Genomic DNA, 23,072 nt, shown 5'->3' on the forward strand with positions numbered 1-23,072 from the left:
TGAGGTCCCTCCGGAGCCTTCTCTTCTTCAGACTGAACAACCCCAACTCCCTCAGCCTGTCCTCATAAGAGAGGTGCTCCAGCCCTCGGATGATTTTCATGGCCCTTCTCTGGACACGCTCCAACAGGTCCACATCTTTCTTGTGCTGGGGGCACCAGAGCTGGATGCAGTATTCTACACAAGGGCAGAGTAGAGGGGCAGAATCACCTCTCTCGATCTGCTGGCCACACTTCTTTTGATACATCCCAGGATGGAGTTGGTCTTCTGGGCTGCAACTGCACATTGATGGCTCATGTCCAGCTTTTGATCCACTAGTACCCCCAGGTCCTTTTCCACAGGACTGCTCTCAAGTGTGACCTCTCCCAGCCTGTATTCATATCTTGGGTTACCTCAGCCCAGGTGCAGGACCCTGCACTTGGCCTTGTTGAACCTCATGAGGTTCACCTGGGCCCACTTCTCTAGTTTGTCCAGGTCCCTCTGGATGGCATCCCATCCCTCTGGCATATCAACCACACCACCCAGCTTGGTGTCATCAGCAAACTTGCTGAGGGTGCTCTCAATGCCACTGTCAATATTGTTAGTGAAGATATCAAACAGCACTGGGCCCAGCACTGACCCCTGAGGGACACCACGTGTTACTGTTTTCCTTCTGGACTTCAAGCTGTTGACCACTGCCCTCTGGACACAACCATCTAGCCAGTTCCTTATCCACTGAACAGTCCACCCATCAAACCCGTATCTCTACAATTTAGTGAGAAGGATTTTGTGGAAGACCATGTCAAAGGCCTTGCAGAAGTCCAGACAGATGACATCCACTGCTTTTCCCTAGTTGACTGATGTATTCACTCCATTGTAGAAAGCCACTAGGTTGGTCAGGCAGGATTTGCCCCTGGTAAAGCCATGCTGGCTGTCCTGGATCACCTCCTTGTCCTCCACGTGCCTTAGCATGTCTTCTAGGAGGATCTGTTCCGTGATCTTCCCAGGCACAGAGGTGAGGCTGATAGCTCAGTAATTCTCAGGGTCCTCCTTTCTACCCTTTTTAAATATGGGCGTAACATTTCCTTTCTTCCAGTCACTAGGGACCTGACTGTCATGACTTTTCAAATATCATAGACAGTGCTTTGGCAACTACCTCCACCAATTCCTTCAGGACTCTGGGATGTATCTCATCAGGTCCCATGGACTTGTATATCTTCAGGTTCCTCAGATGGTCACGAACCTTGTCTTCACTTACAGTGGGGGGGACTTTGTCTCTCTGATCTGCATCTTGTAGGCTATCAACATGAGAGTTGTGAGGAGAGGGGCTGCCAGTGAAGACTGAGGCAAAAAAGTTGTTGAGAACCTCAGCCTTCTCCTCATCTGTTGTTACCATTTCACCATTGTGGCTCACCAGGGGGGGTTATGCTTTCTTTAACCTTCCTTTTCTGGTTTATGTACCTGTGGAGGCCCTTCTTGTTTTTCTTAACATCTCTTGCCAAGTTCAATTCTAGCTGTGCCTTGGCCTTCCTGACCTCATCCCTGCATAACCAGGCAGTGTCCGTATACTCTACCCAGGGTACCCTCTTCCACTGCCTGTGTAGGTCCATCTTGCCTTTTAGTTTGACCAGCAGGTCTTGACTCAGCCATGCTGGTCTCTTACCTTCCTTGCCTGATTTCCTATACCAGGGGATATCACTATACCAGGCACATCAATTCCATGCTGGCCCAGGCATCTCCCCTGACCCTCATGACCTCCCACTCCCCAGCTCAGCCACGCTGCAGCCCTTCTCCTTGGACCAAGCAGTGTTATTGGTTGGGGATGAAAAGACCTTGTAGATGTGACTGCTCTCCCTTCCCTCCATCCACCCCCTTTTCTCAGAAGGTCAGGAGAGGCAGAGGCCAAGCCAACTCTGTTCTGGAATTACCAGCCAGAAAGGCCAGTGTCATGCCCAAAGAATGGGGCTGCGGTGGGGAACTGAGTCATTTTTCCACCCCTTACTCTGGAAGAAGTCTGCTGAGAGCAGGGCTACCACAGGTGGTGTAGGGGGGGTGTGGGGGGCTGTTTTTTATGAGCTGCTTCACAACCAGGAATGGCTTTCTCACAGCTTCCTGCATTTAACTCACACCCTGCCAGCAGTTTCCTGAACATTTGCAGAGGTTTCAAGGAGGGCCGGCAACCATGTCATCTGCCCTGCCTGCTGCACACATAGCAATGGGTGCTGCTCTGAATGTCAAGGTGTCTGGACATGCTGGGCTGTACCTTTGAGCACAGGTTGCAGAAATGGGTCTTGACAGCCAGACAAGTAGCAAAGCCAATAGTCTCCCCAGCTCTCCATTGCTGGGCCTTTAGATCAAAGCTGAAGAAAGTTGCAGAGACTAACTTCAGGATCAAAAAGAAGGGGAAGGGGATAGGTGTGCTGCGTTTGGCTGGGGTTCAAGTGCCATCAGGTTTGCAAGGCTGAGTGATGGGGCAATGATAAGCAAACCAGAGCCTAGTGGAGCTGTGCAAGTGCTGGATGTGGGGTGAATCCTGCTGCTTTTATTCAGCAGTCTCTAGCCAGGAGCCAAAGACCCTGCTGGGGTCCTCAGGGCAAAGCAGCCCAAGGTATGACAAAGCCCTGTGCAAATTTTCACTCCTTCCTGTTGCCAACCATTTCCACTCCTCTTCTGTTGCTTCCTCAGGCTCGGGACCAGGAGACAGGTGCTGGCCGTGTGGGAGAGCAGAGATGTGCTGGTGCACATCAGATTCAGCAATGTCTGTGCTTGGTCCCTTGAGGCCCTTTCTGAGGGATGCAGGGTGGGAAACAGCTTCTTCTCCAGCTCAAACAAGCATCAAAAGGCTGTATTTGCAGAAAGGGGCCTCATACCAGGAGAAGGAGGGATGAGAGGGATTGAACCAGGTACATCTCCCTGCATTTGCTTAACTTGAACTTTTTACCTCTAAAAACATCACAAGTTAATTCAGAGCACATCAGCTCCAAATTTTCCACCTCCAGTCAAAGCCTGGTCTTTGGAACACGGTTACTACACGGTGTGGCAGTCCCAGTGCAGGGACACAGCTGTGCATGGGGGACACACACACACACACACACATTCTCCTTGTTCAGACTTGCGGGGGCAGGCATAGGGCAGGTAATCATTAACACAGCCAACTGCTGTCCCCCCAGCTCTGTTTAGCTAGAGCTGGGCTTGCACAGCTTTCCCCAGCCTGCACATGTTCACCCCTCCTACCCCGTATATATACCCCCAGGTGTGTTTCTGTCCCTCGGGAGGCCAGACAGACCTTCAGACCTCCAACTTCTGCAAGGGAAAATGGGGGGATGCTGAGGCCCTTTGGAGAGAAGGGCAGGGCACTCCCCCAAAGGTAGACTGCCCCTTTCCTAACACCCTTCCTCAGCAGTTGCATTTGGGACCCCTTCTCTCCCCCACCGTAAATTTGACACCAGGGCGGCTGGAAAACTCTCATTGCCATGGTTACTGATCGTCCTTGCTGCCGAGACACGGGCCAAGCGCCAACGCGCCAGGGTCTGGGCACTGAAGCAGAGCGGCCCCCTCCTCCAGTCAGACGTCTGCCTGGTCCCTGGGCAGCGGCCCAGGGAGGCCGGGACAATTTGGTGTGCCTTACACCCACTACAGACCCCCACTGTTAGCTCTGGGCAGGAACTGAAAGGCTGAAGGTGATGAAAGGAGAGGGACGGGGAGGGTTTTGGGGGGAGGTGGTGGAAGGGACAACGCAGCAGGGGAAGAAGGCTGCTTCTCTGGGTGGAGAGGAGGTGGCAGGAGCAAGAGGCAGGCTGCCAAGCTGCCCTCAGGAATCGCGAGTTTAAGGTATGAGTACAGCTCCCCTGGGTCCCACACCAGTGTGCCATCAGCTGGAGTGATTGCCTCTGTTTTGCTAAGGAAACTACAGGAAGAAATGGTGTTGGCTGCAGTTGTCCTTATGAGTACAGGGCTGGAAGCAGAAGCGTTCCTAATACCCTGCTTTTATAATGGGAGAGTGGTCCTCCCATGGGAGATCATCCCAACACTCACTGCTGTAGCAACCCCAGTGCTCAGAACTGGAGACAGGACCCCAGAGTTCCCCTCTGGAGCTGGGAATGAGCCCTAGCAGGCTCGTTCCCCACAAAGCAGAGTGACTGGGGACAGGTCACCACAAAAAAGGGACAAGAGAAACATTCTGAAATCTGGAGGCTGGATGCTGCCATAGTACCCATCAACAGCTGTGCAGCTGCAGGCCTGATGCCAGGACTCCCCGAGAGAGGAACTGGAGTGGGGCAGGAACAGCCAGCTGCCAGCTCCTGACTCACACATCCAAGCCCTTCTGGCTCACTCGGGATGGCAGTGCGCTCTCTCCCTGTTCCCCATTTCACTGAGGATCAATGTAGGCCACAGAGTGGAGAAAAGGTCCTTCAGGACAAAGTCACTGTATCCAGCAACCATCCCAGAGGGATGCTGTGCAAGAAACTGGGCAAGGACCTGGCCAAACAGGGAACTCTGCAGAGTATCCCTAGTTATGACAGGGTTAGAAGCATTGGGGTACAACCTCAAGGGGCTTTACTCATGCAGTGCCCATCACATTCTCACAGATGCAGCAGAACAGGAACTAAAACATCCATCTCTTTATTTCAATGGCAAGAAACAACAACATCCAAACGGTCCAAGTTGAAAAGCGATGGGAATGCAGGCTCACACCAGGCCACGGGTCTGCTGGAGCCAGCATCCTCACAGAGTTACAAAAATACAGTCCTACAACAGCATCTAGGAAACACAGACTCAGGTATTGCACAGAACCCCTGCCCTCCATGGGCAGGGAGACCAACACCCCCTCCTGCTGAAATACAAGCCAGGCTTGGAATTGCACAGCAACTCAGCTCACACATGCACAGAGGGGCCAGGCAGGGAGGGGGACAGTGTGTCTCTCAACTACCTGTACAAAAACTACAAGGTAAGATACAAAAACGGGGAGAAAGGGGGAAGCTAAGGTTGTAAACGCCTTCGGGCTGGACATCCCATCTAGGGGGCAGTGGTGACGTTGCCTTGCCTGTTGGTGGCCAGCAAGCACTGCTGATGGGAACACCGGGTGCTGTTGAAGCATCCCAGCTGTGAAGGTGTCAGGACGCTATTGTTACTCATGGCCAATACTGCCGATGGCCCCTGGCACTCTGCACTGCCCTGTGCCTTTGCTCCTCAACACAGCATCCTCTGTCTTCCAAGGGAACTCCGTGCCCTAGCCAGAAAGCCTGAATGGTAGTCTGGTTCTCTGTGGTATCCTCATACCCTTTTTTTGGTATTAGGAGAGATTTTAGTGGTGCCAACCAGCACTATCCAGTGGGCACAGCTGGGTGTGCATGCAGGTGGGACCGCACAGACCCTGCAAGGTCCCTCCTGGGACCCAAGCTGTGAGCAGCTGCGCAACTGCTGCCCACCCCAAGGTGCCAGGCAGGTCTGCAAGGCCCAGAGCCATCAGCTCTTCTCCTCTGCTGGCACCTCCCAGTCTCCAGCCACTGTCAGTGATGCAAGAGCCTTGCTGAAGGGCTGGCTTGATGCCTCTGCAGATGCTCAGCACCCACAGCATCTGCAGGGGAGGTGGGTTGGGGTGTCTCATCCCCCATGGCAGGTGATAGGTGAAATGCCACCCCATTGCAGGTGTGTGGGGCTTGGAGCCCTGATGCTTCCTGTGCATCCAAATCCCTCTTTCTGCTAAAACTGGAGAGGGCAAGCTGGTGGCCTGCTCAAGAAGCTTGTGCATGGACTGGGCAAGCTCCCAAGTTTTCCTTGCAAACCTCTGTGCCCAGTCTGGGGGATGGTGGCAGTCAGACTCAGAGGATGCATGTTGACAGGTTGGGGAGGGGCAGGGGGAATCCCTGAGAGCAGCACTGACCCCAGCACTGCCCTTCCAGCCCAGCACAACATGCAGCATTGGTGTGGGAGCCAAAGCAGGGAGGGCAGTCAGATCTAAGGCAGCATTTGGGAGATATAATGGGCTCCACTGCAGCCACTGCCCAGATCAAGCACAGCTCTCCACCACAGCTACATTCTGCAGCAGGCTCATGAAGAGATGTCCAGCAGACCCTGGGTGTTCAGGCTTCCCCACCCAGCCCTGTGCAGGGAAGGATGGTGGGAGGGCTCAGCAGCCTTCCTTGGTGCCATTCCTACTTTGGGCTAGTGCTGACTGGCTGAGCACCAAAGGCAACCAGGAGGGCAGAAGGCCCTGGAAGGGCAACATGGAGACCTGAGACAGCCCCAGTCCAAGAGGAGGGAGAAGGAGGCAGGCATATTAAGTCATGGTGCTTCCCTTGGGACCAAGTCTGAGGCTCATGGCTTCTGCTGTCTGCCCATTCAACCTGTGCCTCCCACAGCTGTGCCAGACAGGAGAGGAGGATCAGGAGATGAACCTAGCAAAGCATCTAAAGGAGGGGCACTGCTGGCAGGGAGATGAGGCAAGCAAAAATATCCCATAAGGATCATAGGTAGGAGCCTGCAGAAGGGGCACTGGCATCACTCCCATGGACAAGGGTGACCCAGGGCTTCAGACTGGCCTGCCCCAACAGGACTGGGGAATGGAGCCCACCTAGGGCAGGGAACATGGTGGATAATGGGTGAAGAGGGGGACACACAAAGAGCCAGGCTTCAAGTCCCAAATACCCACTGTCCTCATAAACAGAGTCCCAGCCCAGCCTGGGGCAGAGCTCTGCTGTCTCCATCTCCTCCAGAGACCAGGTTGACACCTAGAGAGGGCTGGGCCAGACTCACAGCTCTGCCAGTTGCCACTGTCCTCTTCTTGTCCTGCCCGAGCTGGCTTGGGCTAAGGCACGCCGAGCACTACACAGCTGTCTCCTGGTCCTCCCGCTGGATCATCTGGTAGTGCTGTCGGTTCTCGAGGTAGGCAGCTAAGTCGGGGTCATTGGCTTTCTCAGCCCGGTGCTTGGGGGTGTCTCCCTGTATATGGGAGGCAAAAGATGGCAGAGTGCTGAGCGCTGCCTAAACACTGGCTCAGCACCCAAAGGTGCCCCCACTATTCACCGGCCAAAAAGGTGGCTGCAGCTGGGACCAGCAGCGCCCGCAGCCAGGCCCCGAGGAAGATGGTAGCCAAATGCCCATGTGCTCCCCATGGAGCAAAAGTGTGCTCCCAAGTAGCCTGACTTTGCTGCAGGGCCAGAAGCTGTCCCCTGAAGTGCCACCAGCCCTGCACACAGGCCAGGACAGAGACCTGCCCTGACTATCACCAGCAGCCCCAAGAGGAGACAAAGCTTGGTCCCCACGGCCTGCTCTTCCCCAGTGCTGGGGAAGCAGGCAGGAGAGGGTGAGGAATGAGGGGTATGTCTGGGGAATGCCCAGGAATACCAACCCCCCTTGCCTCTTGCAGCCTGGCTAGCGCTCCTGCTCCTGGAGGAGGATCACATTTCACCAGCTTATTGCAGCCATCTGGACTGTGTCCACTAATGAACTCCCGCACTCCATAAAAAGCAAATCTGTTAACAGCTCCCAGCTCCATCTCCTCTCCCTCTTTCCTCCCCCTGCTCCTCACTCCTCCTCACCAAGTGCCCGGGCTCTGCCATGCCGCGGAGAAAGGCTGCAGAAACCTGGCACTCTGCCGTGGCCATTGAAATCCAGCCCCAGGAAGGGATACCCGGCTTGCCCAGCTTGTCCCTGGGTGCACAGCGGGGCACAAGCTGCTGCAGAGCGGTGCCAAGGCCTCCAGGGCAACCCATTGTGTGTTTCTGCAGTAGCTATGGTCAGACATGCGGAGCCTCTGCCAGGCCTGGATGCAGCTGTGGACAAAAGCCCAGCCATGCGTGGCTGCAGAGAGGTGGGATGCAGCAAGAAATCCCCTCTTTCACATGTGCACCCCAAGACTGGGTATGCCCCACGGTCCCACACACAGGGGGATGGAGACCACTCTGTGCTTCAGCACAGGCTCTCCTTGCAGGCTTCCTCCCTGCAGCCCCTGACTACAAGCCCTCATTTAACAAACTGGGGAAAAGCAAAGGAGGAATTGAGTTTCTTCCCTGTCCCCCTGCAGAAGCCCCGCCGCAAGGCTGCCAGCCCGCAGCCTGAAACCGGAGCTGCCAGGGCCCCCGCCCGGCCGGGCTGAGGCACGCCAGCCGATAAGGCTCGGCCTCCCTCAGCGCTGCAGGGTGCAGGATCAGCCCGCTCCAACCCGTGCTACAGGTTGATGCTGGGGTCTCTAATGAGGTGGGCTCATGCCTGTGCAGGCAGGTTGTGACCCAGGGCCCACGCAAGGTCAGCGCAGCAGCGCAGGGGGGTCCCCAGACAGCTACAATCCCAAACACACGTTTGCACAGGCACGTGCAAGCCCCATTCCCTGGGGCAGCCATCATGCCTGAGCAGGGCTCCCCTTTGTGCTTGCAGTTCGGGGGCTGATCGCCTCCTTCAGGCAGATGAGGGACCTGGGGGCAGAGAGGGACCATACCCCCAGACCTGCTGTCTCCCCCTGCCTCTCCACAGTCACCCCCTCATTTGGGCATCATCACCTCATCCCATGGCTGCTGGCTGAGTCTCCAGCCCCACTAGCCCTACTCTGGGCGCTGTGCAAGGCCCACGCCTTGGCCAGGACCAAGGAGGAACAATGAGGAGCCAGAGATTGTCTCTACAGCATCCCCCTGGCAGCTGGCAAGGCGGGCTGCGCATTGTCTGAGGCAGTCCCCAAGCTCCACTGGCCCCAGCAACTGTGCACCCCCTGGCTAAGCCCCTACCCTGTGTCCCAGATGGAGAGATTGCATCTCCTTGGCTTGTTTTACATCTCCCCTGCAACAGCCCATCACTATGAGCCACTGCCAGACAGATGCAACTACGTCCCCTCTGCTGCACACCAGCCCCAGGAACCTCCTGTACCAAAACATGGCCTCAAGCCCCCTTCCTGCAACTCCTCTGCTGGGGCTGGCACAAATCCCCAGCACCAAGGCATGTCTCAATTAACTTGGCCTGTAAGAAAAAGGGTTGGCATTGCCTGCTCCCACTCCCTGTTGGCCAGCTTCAGCCCCCGAGAGGAGCTCCCAGCTCCCCCATCACAGCCGACCAGGGGGGAGAGTGGGGGGAGCCCTGAAGCTGGGAGGGAGTTCATAGAGAGACTGTCCTTGCTCTGACCCCAGAGGGTGGGAAGGGGGAGTCGGGGATGAGACATTCCAGCTCCTCACTTCTAATTTAATAAAACAACAGGGAGAGAAGCACAAGGAGGAGCGGGATTTAACCCCTCTGCAGCTGGGCTCTGCTGGGCAAGAATAGGCGTTTCATGTCGGCTCCTCTCTGGCTGGCAAAGACCCCAGCCAAAGCACCCTTGCTCTGATCTTGGTAGCCCCCCTGGCTCCCCCCAAAAGCCCCACTGCCAGCACTCCTGCTGTCACCTGCAGGTCCGTCTTCATGAGCGAAGCCCCGGCCTCCACGATGTAGTGGCAGATAGTGCGCTGGCGTAAGGCTGCAGCCTGGTGCAAGCTGGTTTCACCACTGGGGAGAAAGCAGGAGATGTGAGATGTCCCCCCTGAATGAGGACAATGTAGTACGTGTGGGTGGCACCAAGGGACTGCAATTCGGCTGCAGCAGAAGCTCATGGTGGGTTGCATGCTTGTCCAGGCAGCCCTGACAGAGATGGGGTGCTGCCTGGGGTTGGTCAGTCCAGAGTGGACTGGGAACCACAGCTGGTAATTAGAGCGAGGGCAGCTGATAAGTGCCCAAGTAACTGGTCACCTTGTAGAGGGTCTGGCCAACAAGTAAAACTAGTCAGTCAGCAACTTACTTCTCCTCCTCTGTGGCATCAAGGATTTCTGAAGGGGCTGTGGAGAGAAAGACAGTGCAGGATGAGTGAGACCTGGCTGTGGGGCAGAGACAGACCCACCTACTCCCCAGTTGCACTCTGCATCTTTCTACAGGGGCTGCTACTTCCATGCAGTCTGCAAAGGCCCTGGCTCCAAAGCACTCAGGCCAGCAATGGCATCTGGGCCCAGGGAGAACAGTTGTTGTGCACTTAGAGAAATATCTAAACAAAAATAAAGCAGCCTCTATTTCAGTGGGAGCTGCCAAAAACAACAGGTCAGCTGCCCTGAAGGCAGAAGCAGGACACTGAGGAATGTTTCCCAGAAACACACTGGTCCCTGCCAGGCTGTGGCAACAGCCAAGGGGGCACCCCAGTACTGGCAGACAGATGCCAGGGAAAGCCTATAAGCCAGAAGGAAGATGCAGCAAACGCAGAGAGAAGGGATCCAAGCTCAGAAGCACCTCCTTCAAGCAGAGGGTTGGGCTCTTTCAGCTGCCAGGCTCCTTGGCTAAGCGTGGCCCTCTGGCCCCAGCTCACCATTGTCGATGATGTACTTGACGATGTCCTTGCTCCCTGACTTCACGGCGTGGTGGAGGACGGTCTGGCCTGAGGAGTCTCGCACCATCAGGTCTCTTCCAGCCCGGTGCAGCTCTTGGAACTACAGAATTGCCAGATTGCTCTGGATGAGGTGCCTTTCCTAGCTCCAAGCACCAAGCCTCAGCATCATGTACCCAGCAGGTTGTGTGGATATTTGGGGCCTGGCAGGGAGCTTTGTGCAGCTCAGCCGTGCTGCCAAGTCCCTTCCCTCCTTGCCAGAAGACTGCCTGGTCTCCAGCCACCCCTCCTGGAGGAAAGTCCTCAACAGGAACTGCTCCAGGGCAGTAACGGACAACAGCTGGCAGGACTTCTCACAGCCCAAGGGGCACACCAGCCAAGCAGGCTGTGGGGAGACTGCCCAGAGCCAGCTCTGTCTGATAATCACAGCAGGCAGCGGAAGCACCTACCTTGCTGAAGTTGCCACTCTTGGCAGCTTCTATCAGAAGGTCATCTGCAAATAAGGGAAATGGTCAGGGTCAAAAAAGCCAGGCTATAATGCCATTTATCTAACCCTGGAGCCAAGGACTGGACATCAGAGGCTCAGAGCAGGCAGCTGGAGCTCCTCTAGGTGCTAACCACTTGGTGAGACTGGTTTCACATGGCTCCTCCACTTTCAGGCTTATAAGGGATGAGCCAGGGAGGGAGACAGCACATAGCTGGTGGTGCAGCCAGACCTCAGCCCCAGGGAGACGTGCATGCAGGGGAGCAGCCTCTGCCCATGGGCAGGATGACTTGCGATGGACTGGGAAGCAGATCTCCTGGGCATCAGCCAGCGGCCAAGACACCTCTCACCCATGACTCACTCACACTTCCAGACATTGGGCTCCGCTTAAGCTCCAGGAAACTCTTTCCATTTACTCAGCTTGGTGAGGCCCCTGACCTTGTGCTCCCACCTCCTGGGCTACCCTGCCCCCCAACTCAGCCTACAGCTCTGGATTAACCCCTCAACCCTCCTGCACAGTAGAGTCAAGAAGGTCCCTGGCTGGGTTGTTCCACAAATCACTCAGGTCTCTCCTGCCCAGGTCTGAGGTCACCTGCCTGAGGGCCTCCCACCTAGGACACAGATAGCAGGGTTCCTGCCTGCATGTCCAGAAAAAAATGGGACAGAAAAACCTATGGTGTGGACTCAAACCAGCATGACCTGCAAGGGGGTGTGACAGGACTCACCTTTGTGCAGGAGGCAGCACTCAGGCTCAGCACTGGAAGGAAAGCAGAAAAGATGTAACTATGCCAGTCCTGGCAGCAGATCACCCATAAGGCCACACTGTGGGTAGGGGGATGGCTGCAGAGAAGCCTGCCTGTGGCACTCTTCCAACAGGCAGGAGCAGAGGTAGGCCAAGGGACTTTGCTGCTCTTTGGCCATGCCATCTGCTTCTTCCCTCATACTGGTTCTTCCCCAATCTTGGTTCTTCCCCATCCCCACTCCCATTTCTGCTGCTGCTCCCAGCTCCATTGCCCACCCAGCCCCATGACTGGCCTCAGTTGGACCAAAAGACACCCATGCTCTTTGCCCCATGGGCCAAGTGCTTGAGCTTGACCATATGGATGAACCAACTGGTGATGCCTCACTGCTTCCAGCAGCACTGGCAGAGGAGCAGTGAAGACAGGATGGCATCTCACTCCTTGGTCTAACTCAGCACTGAATTCCTGCTCGCTTTCAGGGAGCCCTCCTGTAATCTGGCCCAGTGATCAATACTGTGAAGCCTGGCTCTCCCATCACTGCCCATCCTTCCTGAGGTCCAGCATCCCCATTCCAGATTCACCTGGGGGCAGGAGAGGAGGATGGAGAGGTGGAAGAGGAGGGGAATGCAAAATGGTGCTCATTTGGTGTGGCAGATGAGTCGACGAGGTCAGGCATGGCAGGAGAGGTGCCCACAGTCTGGGTGATCACCAGCTCTGGGTCCAGCACATAGAGCTCATCCTGAGAGATCTCTGTCACATAGTTGAGGTGCTCCTGAAAGACACAAGCTAGCCTCCTCAGAAGCAAGACCTACTTCTGTATAGCTCTATCCCCTCATATACCACACCTTGTAGCCCACCCACTTGCTCAGCAGAGTGATGGTGGCTTGAAGAGTCCTAAGACCTGTGCCTGGGAAGCCTCTGCATCTCCTTGTCTTTTTGAGGCTTCCTATCTTCCGCTAACTTAGCAGATGACCCATACATCTCATCTCCACATCCCCCTTGTTAAGATGACCCCAGTCAGTCAGTACCTATCAACTTGCTAAGTTGCTATTCCTCACCCCTCTGCTGTAGGGTCCTGCAGGCATCTTCCAACCTAAGTCTCTGTGCTCCCACCCATGTGTCCTCCCTTTCTGTAGGAATCTGGAGGTTCCGGTGCTGGTCCTGGGCCAGGCCTGTCACACCACCCCTCAGGGGATGCCACAGAGCAGGGCAATGGTGTGAGATCTGCACATCCCAGAGGCTAAGCCTGCCTGCCAGTTCACATGAACAGAGGACATCCAAGCACCTTTCCAGCAGATGCTGGGGGGGACAACAGTGGAAGACAAGTCTGCACTCACCTGTGCACGGTCTATCCTGTAGAAGCGATCAGCCGTGGTTGCTGTAAGACAGGAACAGAGCAAGACAGGGTGATTCTAGGCATGGGATGAGGAAGATGGCCACTTTCTACCACTGACTGATAGTGAACTTATCCAGCCACCTCATGGCTTGCACATGAATGCACCCCCTGACAAGAAGCAGCCCCCTCCCTTCGGGACCCTGCTGTTCTTTTTACCCTAGAGACACCCCCTTGCACCTGCAGAAAACCATGCCCTTGTGCAGCGTGCCTTTGCTTCCTATCTTCTCCTCAATGACTCCTGTCAGGGAGCCACAGGGAAGTCAAGAACAAGCCTAGCTGATACTGTGGCCTTTTGAGTGCTCCAGCCTTGCAGCTGCTTTAGTCCAAGCAGATGTAGGTCAGGGCTGTGCAATGCACATCTCAGCATTCGCTTGCACCAGGTGAGGAACTGCTTGGATTCACCATGATGCACCTCATCACAGAGCACTTGGAAATGGGGGCACTAAGCAGGGCTGGGAGAAGAGGGAAGCTCAGCCTCCCACTGACTTGACTGAGTAATGTTTCACAGAGCACCACAAGCCATGTCTAAGCTTGTGACTGCCCGATACAAAGGAGAACACCACCACCAGTTGTAGATCCAAGCCCCTGCCTCCTAGGACAGCAGGACAGCTTCAAACCAGCCCCCAGCGTGTTGCTGGCAGCAGCCTGTTCAAGTGGAACCCCCTGCTCATGCCCACAGCAGGAGAGGAGCAAGTAGCTGTGCTGGAGCCAGACTCAACTACCCTCCAGGGGAGCAGGGAGGGTCTGGGAACCTACAGCATCACCAGGGGAGAGGAGGACAGGCCAGAGCACAGCACAAGGACAACTGAGTCCTCACACAGACTGGCACTTCCCTTGAGCCCTACCAGGCTGCTGGTGCCTACTCAGCTAGAGTTTGCTGTGGTGGGATGCTTGGGGACTCAGGGAATTTTCTCTGCCAACAGAGTGGGAATGGGCCACAGCAGATGAGAGAAGTGAAAAAGCTCCATTTATCCTGTCCTGGCTGGAGATTTACAGCCAGGGAGCTGCTGCTGAAGGCCTGTGATTCAGCCACTTGAATGAGCCTGTGCTGTCTTGAAGGAGGTTCTGGCCTCTTTCCTGACACATTTTCCTGAGCCCAGAACCTGCTGCTGGGAGACTGGCAAGAGAAGGGAAAGCAGTCCTGGTACTGACAGCTGGGGGCATCAGCACCAGCAGCCCAACAGGCAGGGCTGGAATCCCAAAGGGAGAAGCTGCATCCTTCCTGCCTAGCACAAGGCTTCCCAGGTCTGCTTTGCAACCACCAGCTCTGCTCTGCTGTGCTCTACACCCTGCTTCTGGGAAGTCAAGGAGAACTGGTGCCACCAGCAGCCATTTCTCTCGGCCAGCTTCCAGGTACAGAGGGAGACCTCTGGAGCCTCTTGGTCAGTGAAGGCAAAGGGAGAGGAGAAAGCTATTTTCACATGCAAGGAAGAAGCAGCTGGAGCCCAGCGGAGATCCTGCTCCCATAGCACTGGGATGCTCACGGTGAGCCTCGCTGCCGGTATGCCGGAGCAGGGGGGCCCCCTGCCTGCACCACACAGCACAGCAACCCCAGCAGCCCCGTAGTGACAGGACACACACACTGTGAAGCTGCTTTCAGCTTTTGGCGGTCAGCAGCCAGAGACACAGCCTGTGGCAAAGCACCGGCAAAGCTGCAAAGACCCCATCCTGCAAAAGGCGCAAGTGCCACGCGGCCCTCAGTGACTTGTAACTAAGGGTTTGTCTCCTCACTCCCCAAATTCAGACACAGTCAGGACTCCTGGGTAAGACGATACTCACAGTCCAGGAAGCACCACTTGGGTGACAGCTTCTGGGATGACAGTGTCTTTGGTTTGGCTCCATCTCCCTCCTGCATAAAAAAAGAGAGGATAAAGTAATGTCTCTTGGCCTCCCCAAGGCCCCTGCAGACACAGAAGACCCACAGGTGCTCGGATGGAAAGAACTTTAACGCAGGCAGATCACACAGCAACTGGGGGCAGCATGGGACAGACTGGAGCCAACAAGCACCAGCTCACTGGAGAGAAAGCAGCCACAAGACAAGTCCACAAGACCTGCATGGTGCACATGACAGATGAGCCCAGGCAATGGAGCGAGGCCATACACACCTGAAAGAGCAGGCTCTCTAAAGCAGAGGGCTGTGGAAGAAAATCCTGCAGAAAGGCAAGGTGTGATGTTACAGCCTTTGTCTGGGCAGTCCCCCAGTCCCTCTTGTCCCATTGGTATTGCTTAATGTGCTGCCATATCTGGCTTTACACACTGCCCAGCCAAAGTCCTTGGTGACTGCCCAGCTTTGAGGTCAGAGCATAGTGGTTGCCCAAGGAGAGAGATGAGGTAAACCACTGAGCAACCAAGGGTCACCAGCCTCAATGCACAGCTTTACAGGTACAGAAGATTGCAGAGGCATCAGTCTACCAGGCTGATGCCACAGGAAGGCCCTGCTCTCTGAGCCAGGGAGCTGCTAGCCATGCCATGCACCTGTCTGCACATCCTCACCAGTGCCTGGGCACAGGGCAGGCAGGGAGCAGGTGTGCAGAACAGGCAGCACAAGAAGTAGATGCCAGCATGCCAGCCCAGGCAAGCAGCTCTGCAACTCAGCCCTGCAGGACATGCTATGTATTCACAAGGCATTGCTCACCAGGAGCAGGGGTTACACAGCCCATGTCTGGGTCGTGGACACACACTAGGATATTGGCAGAAGCACAAGTTAATACTTGCAAATGAGTTGGAGAGGGGAGTAACCCTAATCATGGCACCCTTGGAGGGGCAGAACTGCACCAGGAAACACAGAGCCCGTAGAGGGCTGAAGGAACACAGCACAGCAAACAAAGGGACAGGTTAAAGGCCTCCCTAAACACCCAGGGGATGATAGACCCCCATATGATGCATGCTGGCTTCTTCCACTGCTCTGTGATTTTTCTAGGCCATCAACACTCTCAGTCTGGAGAGCAAGGTTAGAGAACCTGACAGAGCAGGGAGCAACAAGCCATACAGCTTAGGATCCTGCTTCCACCATGGGGTGAAGGTAAACCATGACCTGCTACCAAGAGCAGGAGCATGGGTGTTGGTGCATGCAGGTCAAGGAAGCTCAGAAATCACTTCCCTGAGCCCCACCATCCTCAGCATCCGGCCATGACCACTTCCCACACAAAGCCTCACCTCCTGCAGCCTCTCAATCTGGGTCCGGCACAACTCCAAATCACTGTCTCCTGGAACCACGATGATCCCCAGCGGCACAGCTGTGTGACAGGGCACAGACAACTCAGGTAGCAGCCCACGCCCCATTCCCAACACCTCACACAGCCAAGCAGAGGACATGGCCAGACTAAGGGACTGTGGCTCCCACCCCCTGGTCACTCACAGGCTTCCTTGAGCTTTTCCTTGTCATAGTGCAGTGCCTCGTAGTCACGCATGCTGATTCGGCTCACGCGGATCCGCAGCCGTTCGGGCACTGGCTGTTGGCTGCGTGCAGGGGGGAAGAAAAAGGGAAGGGATTAGAAAGTGACAGTCCACTTCCTTCTTATCCCACTCACTTCTTCAAAACAGGCAAGATCACAGCCTGGGGTGGAGAGCTTGGCATTTTCCCCAGCATCAGGGTCTGGCCATACTTCTGTGACCTGATCCCTTTCCAGGCCTTTCTTGAGAGTTGACTGAAATGCCTCTGGGAGTGATGAATCAGTCCCATCCCTTCCCCCTCCATCCCTTCTGCTTTGGAAAGCAGGTGGCAGATTGATCTGAGGAACTTACTCATTGAGCAGAGGCATGGAGTTGCGCCGCTTGGTCTTCTGCACCATGTTGGCTTGGTTGCGCAGGGAGATGTGGATGCAGGAAGCTGCCAGCTTGCAGGGCTCTCCATCTACCTGCATGGGGATGGCCTTGGACGTAGTGAGAACCACCTGTCGGCACTGGCACAGCCGCTCCCCATGGCCACCAACCTGCAAGGCAGCCTGTGAAAGGGTCCAGAGTGAGAGCAGAGCATGGACTGTGGTGTGGATGAGGGGAGCACCCATTGTGAGCCAGATGCTGCAAGTGAACTAAGTTCTGGAAGGGATCCATGGAGATGAGAGCATGACAGCAACTCGCCTGAATTTCAGATTGCAGACACTGTTACACAGGCCAGCACTTCAGCTCCTCAGGTGGGAAGCTGTGAGACTGGCTGATGCCTGGTCAATGGGACCAGTCACTCCCCTCACTGCTAGCTACAACTGGCAACAGCACCAACTCACCAGGGATGTCATGGTGAAGCCAATAACTTCAATGCAGCCGTCATCGTGGCGCTGCGGCTCAAAGTCGTGGTGCTCCCCAGGGTTGCCCCAGGGCATGGTACCTGCACAGTACCTGTGAAGGGATGGCAAGTGATGCATGTACAGGCCACCCCAAACCTGGGCGGGGATCTGTGGCATGGGGATGAGAGGCCAAGCACATGAGGTCCCAGGGCTGCTCACCTGGGGATGTTCAGAAAGACCAGGCACTGGGGCTTCAGGTCCTGAATCTTGGAGGTCAGGTCTGTCCCATCACACTAGAGGTGACACAGGGGCACTCAGGCTGCTGTAAGGGGGTCTTGGTCCACCCTATTCACCCGGAAGGAAATGACCTTCCTCTCTTTTCCCCACAGTGACTGTCCTCCAAGCCAGGGGAAGCCAAAAAGTCCCAAGAACACATCCTCTCCCCAATCCCGAGGCATCCAGTGCACCAAGGCACTGCTCCTCACCGCTCAGCAGCTCAACCCCCTCCCTGGCCCAGAGCATCCCTGCACACTCACAACCAACTTGACGTGCTTCGCTAGGTCTTTGGAGCTCCCCGTGAGGAAGTCGGAGAAAGCTGTCTGCCAAGGCAAGAGACAGCGTTAGCACCCACACATTCACAGATACAGGCAGCCAGGAACCCTGCCACTGACTTTCAGACCTCAGCTGCTGAAAGCAGCAAACCCTTTCCTTGTCCATTGGCAGAATTCCCCTCCCTTTTTCCCCTCCCAAAACAACCTGAACCATTCTTCTGACCAAAAACCTCAGGGCACCTTCAGTAATATGCCCCAGTATTCCCCTGCAGCCCAGTTCCAGAAAGGTGGATATCTTATTTTGAGAGCCTCAAACTGCAATGAAGTACCACAAAGCAGAGCTGATGTGACACCACCTAGAGATACCAGGAGACATTATGGTCTCTATTACATAGATCCTAGGGTTCCCTTTGGGTTTAAGTGTACAGAGAGGAGGGGAGACACAAACAGGAGGGGTGTGAGATGGTACAGAGGAGCACTTGGCCTTTAGTAACACTCAGATAATGGTCATCCAGCCACATGGGTAGGGAACTATATTGAGGATGAACAAAGACAACACTGAGACACAAAGCTCTAGAGGTGAGATACAGGAAGGTGGCATAACTAGCCCTGCAGCTGTAACTGGCCCAATGTATAAAAGACAAGACCAAAGTCATGTGGGGACTCTATGGAAAGGCTTCTTGTTCCTCTGCAGGGGGGACAGCCTTGCCTCCCCACAGCTCCAGGGAGGTCCTGCCTGGGTGACCGTCTGTGAGCCGAAGAACAATAGTGGCAGGACATCAAGACAGCAACTGTACCACAGGCCCAAGAGCAAGCTGTACCACCAGCAGCACTCTCAGCCTAAGAGAAGCTGTGACTCCCAGGGCTGCAGCCTTTCTCCAGCACCTCTCCAGTTTCAAGGGCGGCTCAGCTTGGGTGCATGTGAAGGCCAGTGTAACTCAGATGAGGGAGTCGAGGGTGTGGACAGGAGCCAGGGCCATGCCTGTGCTCCAGCTGATGCTAAGGCTGCTATGAAGGCATGCCCAGATATACTGCACACACTCACCCCAGCATAGAACATTTTATTCCGAAACCGGCTGTTGAACTTCTCTGGGTTGGCCTCTAGGGAAAGGATAAAAAAGTCCGGTCATTGGCCTGAACATGGAAATACTTCACTTGTCAGCTCTCCCCAGACATAGCTCTCCAGCAAGCCTCGGCTCAGAAGCAGCCCCAAGCAGGGCAGCTCTCTTCCCATGCAGGCACCTCTCTTCCTGCTCTGGAGCCTCCACCTGCTCCTGAAGTTTCACCTCCAGCCCTGTCCCTGGGGCAATTATCTTGTTCATTTTCCGAAGGAGTATTTTGTGGGCCCACCTCTGGGACGTGCCCTCACCAGAGACCCTGCCCCAGCCCTGCCAATCCCCCTGTACCTCGGGATTCATGGAACTCCAGAGTCACCCGTGCATCAAAGCCAAGGCTGAAATAGTTATTAAAGACGTCCAAGGGGAGCTGAAATGGAAAGGAGGAACAAAGGTGAGGCTGCCAGCATGTGGCCATGGTAAAGACGTGGTCAAAATATAGCAGAGCCATGCACCATGCTCATGAGGCTGAGGGAGCAGAGGCTTGCCTTCCTCCCCAGGAAAACATAAAGATCACCAGGCTGAGATGATGGATCCCACCTCCTAGGGGTAAGGGACATGGCCCAAAGGAACACGCACTGTTCTCCCAGCTACATGCAATCACCCACATTTCAGCTAAAGAAACAGTCTCAGAGGGGACTGGACTTATACCTACTGCAAGCTATGTCTGGTGGACATTTAGTTCTCTACATGCCTTGCCATGAATGCCACAGGTGAGAACCATGAGGACAAGAGTGGAACTGGAGCAGCGAAATGCCAGCCCAACACTGTAGCCCTAGGTGCTTGGGGCTGTCTGAGCAAGTGAGAGAATGAGGACAGACCCCTAGTGCAGGGAATGACTGTGTAGAGGTGTCCTACCTTGTCAGCAGCTGCCTCATCCTTTTCTTCAGGATTCGCATCAGGGTTTGGCTCCACATGAAGGTTCCAGCGATCAAGCTGAACAATGTTCCCATCTTCCACATGTGACAGGATCTTGGACAGAGGCTCATCTGTGTAACCCTGGTGAAGAGCAGGACTTGGTGAGTCTCCTACTTGCCTTCTGCAGAAATGTCTTCTTGTTTGGGAAGACATCACAGAGCAAAAGATGTGGAAAAGATCAACTGTACTTGAATGTTGAACAAAGTGGGACTTAAAAAACAAAATACACCTTCCTTTTAAAAATCTCCTAAAGTTTGAAATAATTATTGCTTTTGTCAATGTCCTAATACATTATAAACTGATTCAGAATAATTCAAATGTCAGAAGAACACTAACAACCAAACTGAACTTATCTGATGGTCTGTAGCTAGGGGAAATCAAAACAGCCAGCTAGTGCAATTCCCCACCCCTGCAACCGGAACCGGAGTCAACAGCCCCTCTTTGTCAGCAGGGAGCTTTTCTGCCCATCACTTACCCCACCCCAGTTCAGCGTCCTGGCCAAGTCATTCCCTGTCCCCAAAGGTAGGATGGCCACGGGAGGAGGTGGGTTGAGGCGCAACTGGTCCAGAATGGAGAGTATCCAGCCCACCTGCTCGAGGAAGAGAGCACAAAGTAACAGTTGGCTATTTCAGGGACCAGCAGGCAGGTGGAGGTGACTCGGATCACTAGGGATGGCAGAAGGGCAGAGATGGGTCCCCTTAGCCACCACGAAGGCTATTCACAGTCTTTAATGTTCCAAATGGGTGTTGCAGGAGATAGTAGTAAGCTCCGTGAGGACACTGGCCCCCAGAAGGGCAACAAATACATTCATGCCACAGACTAGCACTCTCCGGAGCAGTGCACGAGGGGACCCAGAGTACCCGGTGCCATCAGCTGGACTACGGACACAGTGCGCACGTTTTGCCCCATTCTGGACTACAGCAAGAAGGGCTGCTGCTGGCACTGGAGAGGCCTGGGGTGAAGGGTACAGTAGGCACAGAGGGGCCAGAGGACTCACCGTGCCATCTCCCCCGCACGCCAGGATCCGGAGGTTGTGGACCTTGCGGTACAACTCCAGCCTGCCAGGAACAGAGAGGATAAGGAGGAAAGAGGCACCAAAGGTGTTATGCAGCGGCTGCAGGGCTCCCTGCCCTTGCAGAGCCTGTTGCATTCACAAAGCCACATGCATGTCTCTCTCCCCCTCACCACAGCAGTTCACAGCAGTGAGCAAAGCCACAGTAACTTTGGCTTCACCAGCTCTTGCAGGGGAAGAGCAGGGTGTTCACAGTCCATGTACACGTAGGTAAGCCGAAACACAGCAAGCAGACAAGACTCATGTGACATTAATGGAACATAATGAGTTAGACTTGGGAATGTCACTCCACAGCTGATCTCTTTCCCATTAGTCTTAAGATCACACCAGCCCTCCAGCAGGAAACACTGACTGATGACAAGGTATCCTAGACAGGCCTCTCAAAGCACGAACTTGTTGGAGGCCATTTTGTGCAAGGGAGCTATGGAGCATCAGGCCTCCACCAGCCATGGCAGAAGCTCTGGAGAGGAATTTATGGGGCAGGGATAGGAAGAGAAGGGTGCTGCCTCCATCAGTACTCACGCCTCCTTTGGTCCACCTTGGCTGAGGTCAAAAACCTGCCGTGGGTTGAGATACCACATGAAGGACTGGATGATCTTGGCTCCCTGTGAAGACAAGAAAGGCTAAGGCAGGGAACAGGGAGCTCCCAGTGGACAGGGGGAAGAAGGCACCTGGTCTTGAGGACAGGCCAAGACAATGGCATTCTGGGAGGACTCAGGCAAAGCCTGGCCTAGGTGGGAATTGCCAGGCAGCAAACTGGCGGTATGGGGGTTGCTTTGCATCTTCTGCAGCTGAGACATCACCAAAACTATACTGAGTCCTTAGCAACTGAATGGCAATGCACCCACAGAGCTGCCTTCTCTAGGAGATGTAGGACAAAGCCATACCTGATTCCCACCACTTTTGGGGTTCACAAACACCAGCAAGGGCTTCATGAGAGGAGCTGGCATGGGCTTGATGACAAAGGGTTTCCACCTTCCTTCCTGCAAGAGACACAGCAGGTCCTTCAACAAATGCAGGTCAATACAAACTCCCACATCCAGCTGAGACCTAACATCATACAGGATCAGGACTGGGAGGAAGAGAATATACCAGCCACTCTGTAAGCCTTATAGTTGGGATTTGCCCTGCCAGTTGGCATCCTCCCTCCACCCCTCCCTCCTTAACCTCAGCACAGACTTCACAAAGCCCCCTTGTTTCCAAATCCTGCTCCTTGCTGTCCAGCCCCTACACTCTTCCAAGACAAGGTAATTCCTTGTCCCCTCATCTTTTACCTCAGCCCCCTTTTTGCTGGATTTCCGCTTGAACGATGTCCTCTTCTTCTTCTTACTAGATTTCAGTGGATTCTAGAGAGAAAAAAAACAAACCCAAAACCTCTGTGAGGAATTGTTGGGCAAGCAGGATTTCTGAAAGAGCCACAAGAGCTGAGATGAGTTACCTGGGGCCGTCGGACTCGCAGAATCCAGGTGGGAGGAACGACAACAGCAGCGTGAGCCCCCAGCGAGCAGGGCTCTTCGATGTGTTGCAGCATGAAACATGACACTTTGCTGTGATACTGAGGAAGGAGACAGAGACAAAGCTCAGCTACTCAATTTGCTGGTGACAGCCATCTTCTCCTCCCAGCTCCCCCATGCCAACGTAGGGAGTGCTGGAGGAAACCATGCAGGAATTTTGTACTGAGCACTGAGAAGAAAGCTTCTCACAGGAGCTCCCAGCTACCACAGTACAGTCTTTCCCAGTAACAGGAGCTGTTACGGGTAAGCTGCAGAGAAGCAGCCTGGGGAGTCCCAGCAGAAAGCAGAGGTCATTAGATGCAGAGTAGGCTGCTAAGACATTAAACAGGGGCTTTGCTCACCGCTTGCTTGCACCAGGAACAGCTGATGGCTACAATCTCTTTACTGTGGAAGGCAAACTTCTGCTGGAAACCCTATAGAGGGAAGAGTAAGAGGCTTAGGGAATTCCCTTGCAGCTTTCTACCATCCAACAGGACTTACCCACCACTAAGAGAGACTTCAACAAAGAGAGCGTGCCTGCAAGTGGAGCCCCAACCACCACTGTTGTACCAGGGAGACCACTGCATGCTGCAGGGGTGTTCCTACTGCCCCAGGAAAGCATGCCAGGTAGACAGTCTCCTCCAAGATTGATTTGGCCCAAGGGGAGAAAGTGATGTGGGAAGCACCTATGTAGCACTTCACTGTGCAAAACAGGGCTCGCGTCTTGGTGCTGCTGTAGGCTGCTGCTGCAGGCTGCTGCTGCTAAACAGAAGA

General features: G+C 54.8%; 1 protein-coding gene across 8 annotated transcripts in view; it reads right to left on the reverse strand.

The window, feature by feature from the left end:
• Nucleotides 1-4,583: 4,583 nt before the first annotated feature.
• Nucleotides 4,584-23,072, reverse strand: part of DGKZ (diacylglycerol kinase zeta) — a 49,463-nt gene continuing 30,974 nt past the window's right edge. For 6 of the 8 annotated variants that reach the window (XM_051620391.1, XM_051620395.1, XM_051620393.1 and 3 more), the window contains 26 exons: nt 22,661-22,732; nt 22,244-22,360; nt 22,080-22,151; nt 21,693-21,788; nt 21,328-21,410; nt 20,731-20,791; nt 20,209-20,322; nt 19,674-19,814; nt 19,107-19,185; nt 18,746-18,801; nt 17,686-17,748; nt 17,369-17,442; nt 17,150-17,261; nt 16,671-16,870; nt 16,285-16,385; nt 16,083-16,162; nt 15,032-15,076; nt 14,706-14,775; nt 12,868-12,908; nt 12,112-12,302; nt 11,516-11,547; nt 10,756-10,799; nt 10,289-10,409; nt 9,734-9,770; nt 9,345-9,444; nt 4,584-6,918 (listed from right to left, as the gene is read on the reverse strand). In XM_051620391.1, the coding sequence (XP_051476351.1) occupies nt 6,802-6,918; nt 9,345-9,444; nt 9,734-9,770; nt 10,289-10,409; nt 10,756-10,799; nt 11,516-11,547; nt 12,112-12,302; nt 12,868-12,908; nt 14,706-14,775; nt 15,032-15,076; nt 16,083-16,162; nt 16,285-16,385; nt 16,671-16,870; nt 17,150-17,261; nt 17,369-17,442; nt 17,686-17,748; nt 18,746-18,801; nt 19,107-19,185; nt 19,674-19,814; nt 20,209-20,322; nt 20,731-20,791; nt 21,328-21,410; nt 21,693-21,788; nt 22,080-22,151; nt 22,244-22,360; nt 22,661-22,732 (2,319 nt within the window). In that variant the 3' untranslated portion in view covers nt 4,584-6,801. The remainder of the gene's footprint in view (nt 6,919-9,344; nt 9,445-9,733; nt 9,771-10,288; nt 10,410-10,755; nt 10,800-11,515; nt 11,548-12,111; nt 12,303-12,867; nt 12,909-14,705; nt 14,776-15,031; nt 15,077-16,082; nt 16,163-16,284; nt 16,386-16,670; nt 16,871-17,149; nt 17,262-17,368; nt 17,443-17,685; nt 17,749-18,745; nt 18,802-19,106; nt 19,186-19,673; nt 19,815-20,208; nt 20,323-20,730; nt 20,792-21,327; nt 21,411-21,692; nt 21,789-22,079; nt 22,152-22,243; nt 22,361-22,660; nt 22,733-23,072) is intronic. The other 2 variants (XM_051620394.1, XM_051620389.1) reach the window with 1 other exon arrangement.

The sequence above is a fragment of the Apus apus genome, chromosome 5, assembly GCF_020740795.1.
Source record: "Apus apus isolate bApuApu2 chromosome 5, bApuApu2.pri.cur, whole genome shotgun sequence".
NCBI lineage: Eukaryota > Metazoa > Chordata > Aves > Apodiformes > Apodidae > Apus > Apus apus.